The sequence below is a fragment of the Tachysurus vachellii genome, chromosome 2, assembly GCF_030014155.1.
Source record: "Tachysurus vachellii isolate PV-2020 chromosome 2, HZAU_Pvac_v1, whole genome shotgun sequence".
NCBI lineage: Eukaryota > Metazoa > Chordata > Actinopteri > Siluriformes > Bagridae > Tachysurus > Tachysurus vachellii.
The window spans coordinates 29,245,993-29,250,992 of record NC_083461.1 but is presented as its reverse complement, the minus strand read 5'-3'; the positions used below and the strand labels follow the sequence as shown (position 1 = coordinate 29,250,992).

The following is a 5,000-nucleotide window of genomic DNA, read 5'->3' as shown; positions in this document are numbered from 1 at the left end:
AACGGTCACGGTGAACATTAAGATTACAGTGATTCTTTGTTTCAGTAGTTCTTTGATAACCATTAGTCTAAAATTGTTTATTCAAATCATCCCTGAGTCTGAGTAGTAAGAAGATTCGACAATTTGTTCATCATTTTTCTGATTCCTATTTGATATAAGATTTTGTTATTAAGTCAGGATTTTGACAATTGATTCAGATGTTTCCTTGAATAATACATATTATGCTTGTCCTGTGTTGTGTCACCTTGAGTCTGTAGTTTTCATTCTTCAGGTGTTTGATTGCAAGCCTCTGAACATCCATTTGTTGCTTCAGAAGAGGAGAATCCACCACTTGCACGGTACCTGGTACACTCGATATACCGGACACTACGCCTCCTGTGAGCACACAAACACTCTCATCACGCGTTATTCAAAAAAAAGATTAATAATAAACATTAAGCCCAAGCGTCACAGCGTGTGTCACCTGTAGTGCCTCCTGTGACAATGGAGGCGATGCCAGATGCTGGTGTTCCACGCAGCCCTTCGATAGTCATCCGTGATTGGCTGTTGAGCCTCTGTTTAAGCTCTGCCTTCTCTGCCTCCAACTGGTCAATATCAGCCTGCAGTGCATCCATGGTTTCCTCGAACTCTCTGTACGTGCACACACACACACAAATAACTCACTTACATTATAGATGGCAAAAGACATCAACACATGCACATGTTCACACACACAACTCAGAACACACTTCTCTTTTTTCTTCAGCAATGCGTTTGTCTCGTCTAGTTTGGTCTGGATCTTCTCCACTCTTTCGTCTGCATCTTTAGTAGATGTGTCCAACTTCTTCTCCAGCAAACTCAGACGCACGTTTGCCTCACTTAACTCCTCCCCCTGAAAGTGATATGATGTGAATACAGTCTCTCGTTCTCCATTTAAGCTATTAATCTAAGTTAGAGTCAGTTACTTGACTCAGGGTTTTGGGTCTTACCTTGATCTTCAGGGACTTCTTAAGTTCTTTGATGACTGTCTCTCTGTCCTCCAACTTAAGGCCGAGTCCTTCTGCATCGGTGATCTCAGCTCTCAGAGCAGTGGAACGCAACTCTACAGGAGGAGGCTGTAACACATGCATAAATATACACATGCAGATTAAGATTAGGGGCATGTTTTTCAGTCACCTGTAAGGTCTTCAAAAGACTCTGTATCTCACCACACGTTGCGGTTTCTCAGAATCATACTCTCCCTCTTGCATGGCAGTGGCCATCTTGTTCATGGTTGCTATGACGCCGCTGCAAGACTGGTGCAGGCACTCGCGCAGGTTCTGTCCATGAGAGCCGTAAATCTATGCAAAGACGCACACGCTTTGTTACTGAAATACTCAAACCTCTCGTGTCTGTTTGTTTCCAGTGTCATATGATGGAAAGTGTGTGATTACCTGCTCCAATGCTTTAAAGATTTCATCCTGGAGCGTGTGTGCGCTGAGCCCCTCCTGCTCTGAAAGGGTAGCAATGAGCTGAGCTCCTGTTGCTGCTGTCTCCTGGAGCACTGCAACTACACAACTCAGCTGCTTCCTGCTTTCCGCCAGGGCCTCACCCACCTGCAAATACACAAATATGAATTAAAACACACACTGATGTGACTAACAGCACTTATATCTGGATATGTACATGCACACACACACACACACACCTGAGGAGGGTAAGAGAGTGCGGCCGGTATCCCGGGAGCATCAGTCCCAGGCATCCTCCTGCGGATTTTCTTACAGAACTGATGAATGTCTCCACAGGAAGTCTCCAGGTCCTTCAGCAGCAACATAAACTCTGCCCCTTCTTGCTTAGGTTGCAGGAAGGAACGTAGGCGCCCAAGCTCTGCCCCCATACAGTCCAGGGCACTCTGGACAAACTAAAGGGAGAAACACAGAATCCATCTTTATGGTGCTGTACTCAAGCACCATGTTTTTACATTACAGCCTATATCCAGAGCATCATACAATTTTCTCTCATTTTATACAATTAAGGAATTGATCAATTGAGGGTTAAGGTCCTTGCTTAGGTGTTCAGCAGGCGCAGCTTGACAGACCTGGGGTTTTTGGTGCATTGCCTTAACCACTGATCTAGGACATCCCCTTATCTTCCCTATACGTGTTAGTGAATGTGTGATCACAGGTGTTGCTGAATGTTGAGTTTCCTGTCACTCTGTGTTTACCTTGATGTGATCTGCCAGTTGCACGGTGCAGTCTTCGGGTTGGTCGGCCAGGTGGATGCTGTACAGATGCTAGAAAAAAAGAAATAATTCATGAAAGATTGAATGGTTACATCCAGTTTTCAATCAGAATTTTCAAAGAGCAGTGAATGGTATATATGTACCTGGTAGTATTTGATGGCCTTGGTGAGAGGCTCCACTTGCACCGTCTCATCTAGCTGATCTTTATGCAGTAGCTCAATGAGTAAGTCGAGAGAGCGCTCGTGTACGCTCATTTCAGAGTGCAGAGTCCCCATCCGCTTAAACACATCCACACTGCACTGGTTTAGTGCCCTGAGAGCAGAAGACAAACAAACAGACAGAGAAAATTTGATTGCATTTCTTTTTCTTTCTTTATGTATTTTTGTTTCTCGGTGTTTGTATGTAGGTGATACGTACTGCTCGTATTTGTGCAGTGTAGCCTGTAGCATTGTGAGGGAATACACAATGCCCGAGGCGAAGCTAAGCTGCTCCCCAGCTGATCCACGTAGCCCACTGCGCTCTGTAATGTTCTCGTTTAGTTCAAACTTCTCCTCAGCCTGCTTACTGATTAACTCTGCCTGCGGAAGCACAAAGAAAATAATATTCAGATCCGAGTTTTGCACCAGTGCTGCTCCAATGAGTGATGAGAACATTCCTGTGCTTAATTCTCCAGCATTCCTGGTGATGATCTAGAGTCAAAGACTCCTAACACTGCTGTAGTACCTTACAGATGAGTCTGGGGATGAGTAGCAGCACCAGGATGCAGTCATGATCTCCTCCGTGCCTCAAGAAGGAGTCGGGCATGAATGACGTAAGCAGTGACACTTGTCTGTTCGCCTGCTGCACCTCCATCTTACGCAGCTCCATCTCAATGGCCTACAAAGGAAAACAAACACAGATATAACTGTGCAACTTTTATAATGATAAGTATAATGGATCTACAGAAGAAGAACTACCTTGGCATAAGCTTTGGTCTCAGCGAATTTGATTTTGAAGTCAAAAAGCTCAGCGGGAGGCTGCTGGAGCTGCTCGGCAGTTGCACTCTGCTGATTGGTCAGCTCTCGGTTTACTTCCTGTTTTTGAGAAAACAAAGCAACGAAGAGAAAATTACAGTCCAGTAGCTTAGTCACACAGCATTGATGTTCTGTCAGCTATCTATCTAGTGGTTCTGCCCCGTGTCTGACCTGTAGGTGAGTAGTGAGTTCCCTGTATTTGTTGATGGTCTGCTGATAATCAGCTACAGTCTCCTGAGCTGCTTCCACTCTCTTGTTGGCTTCCCGGACTCGAGCTCCTGCCAAGTCCAACTGCTCGCGCAGCTCAAGCTCTGTTTCTCGCGCATTCTCCTGCAGCTCATCGTTCATCTCATTTATTGCTTCCTAGAGAACCAAGTTTCATGGGTCAGAATAAAAACAGTAGAGTAGAGGAAGGTCTAACGTGTTTGTATTTTCATGTTATTTTATTTTAGATTGTGTGTGGCCGGTATCTCAGTTCCATCTGGTGGATATATTTCAATAGGTCTGTGTTAGTATCGGTATGTTGTAGTTGTCTTACCAAATCAGTGACGGTCTCTCTGAGCTCTCTCACTTTCTCCTCCAGATCCAGATTTCTCTCAGTCAGAGTTTCCACCATCTCTTCTGCTCCCAGTGCAGCATCCACCTAGAACACGAAAGTTCCACGTTACCTAAACTCCATAAATGAACCCAAGTGCGTTGTTGTCCTCTTTGCAATTAAATTGGTTTCCATATTATTAACAGTGCACACGCAATACAGAAAGTACTCTTGTAGACCGTTAAAACTGGCAAACGATAGATGTAAAATACAATAAAATAAAACAACAGCACATATCTATAGGTGCAGAGTAAAATACTCTTTTACAGTACACTGCTGTGCATGTTACAGACCGAGCTGGCTGTTCGTCTTTTATCTGACCTGCTCTTTAAGCTCATCGATTGTGGCCTCGGCCTGCTTCATCTCCTCTTGCAGTTTCTGCTTCTGCACTCGCAGCGTTTCAAGCTCAGAGTTCTTCTTCTCCATCTGCTTCTGCAGCTTCACATGCTCCTGCTTCTCAGATGAGGACAGGTCACGCATCCTGGGTACAAAGCCAACAAGCAGCTGTTGGACTAAAACAATCCAGCACAAGAGCCCGAAGCTTTCAGCTCTGCTTAATGTTAATACTAACTAATACTAATACCTGACCAGCGCCTCTTTCAGTCGTGCATTCTGCTCCTCCAGCTGTTTCACCTGATAACTGGAAGCTGCACCGTCGGAACCTGCACACGAAGAAAAATAAAGACATGAAAGTCAAACCTGAGACCAATCATTATATGCAATGTTGAAACATCGGAGTCTGAGAGTGTTTTCAGTTATCAGTTATCACACAACACTCCATTAAAAGAGCTAGATTGATTTGAAAAGCACAAGTCAGAGTGTGCGTTTCCAACCTTTCTCTTCAATCTCATGTTTAAGGATCTCCAGGTCCATGGTTAACTCCTCCACTTTCTCCTTCAGACTCTCCACCTCTTGCTGCAGAGACTCCGCCCTTTCCTCTGCCATTTCTTTATCCAGAGTGGCCATCTCGATTGCGTCTGCCGTGTCTGCCATCTCTTCCATGTAACGGTCTTTAGCTTCATGAGCCTCCCGTGCTTCCTGCACACGTTACACGCAGACACAAAATGAAGCAAGCAACAGTGTAAATTTAATGAATGTATATATATATATATATATATATATATGTATATATATATATATATATATACATATATATATATATATATACACACACACACACACACACACACAT

General features: G+C 44.2%; 1 protein-coding gene across 2 annotated transcripts in view; it reads right to left on the bottom strand.

The window, feature by feature from the left end:
- The window catches only part of dctn1a (dynactin 1a), a 16,649-nt gene that overhangs the window by 4,800 nt on the left and 6,849 nt on the right, over positions 1-5,000 (bottom strand). For both annotated transcript variants that reach the window (XM_060864197.1, XM_060864196.1), the window contains 17 exons: positions 4,642-4,846; positions 4,392-4,470; positions 4,130-4,289; positions 3,752-3,856; positions 3,385-3,576; positions 3,157-3,273; positions 2,924-3,076; positions 2,618-2,778; positions 2,344-2,512; positions 2,183-2,251; positions 1,667-1,879; positions 1,413-1,574; positions 1,188-1,319; positions 969-1,094; positions 729-871; positions 464-630; positions 245-375 (listed from right to left, as the gene is read on the bottom strand). In XM_060864197.1, the coding sequence (XP_060720180.1) occupies positions 245-375; positions 464-630; positions 729-871; positions 969-1,094; positions 1,188-1,319; positions 1,413-1,574; positions 1,667-1,879; positions 2,183-2,251; positions 2,344-2,512; positions 2,618-2,778; positions 2,924-3,076; positions 3,157-3,273; positions 3,385-3,576; positions 3,752-3,856; positions 4,130-4,289; positions 4,392-4,470; positions 4,642-4,846 (2,484 nt within the window). The remainder of the gene's footprint in view (positions 1-244; positions 376-463; positions 631-728; positions 872-968; positions 1,095-1,187; positions 1,320-1,412; positions 1,575-1,666; positions 1,880-2,182; positions 2,252-2,343; positions 2,513-2,617; positions 2,779-2,923; positions 3,077-3,156; positions 3,274-3,384; positions 3,577-3,751; positions 3,857-4,129; positions 4,290-4,391; positions 4,471-4,641; positions 4,847-5,000) is intronic.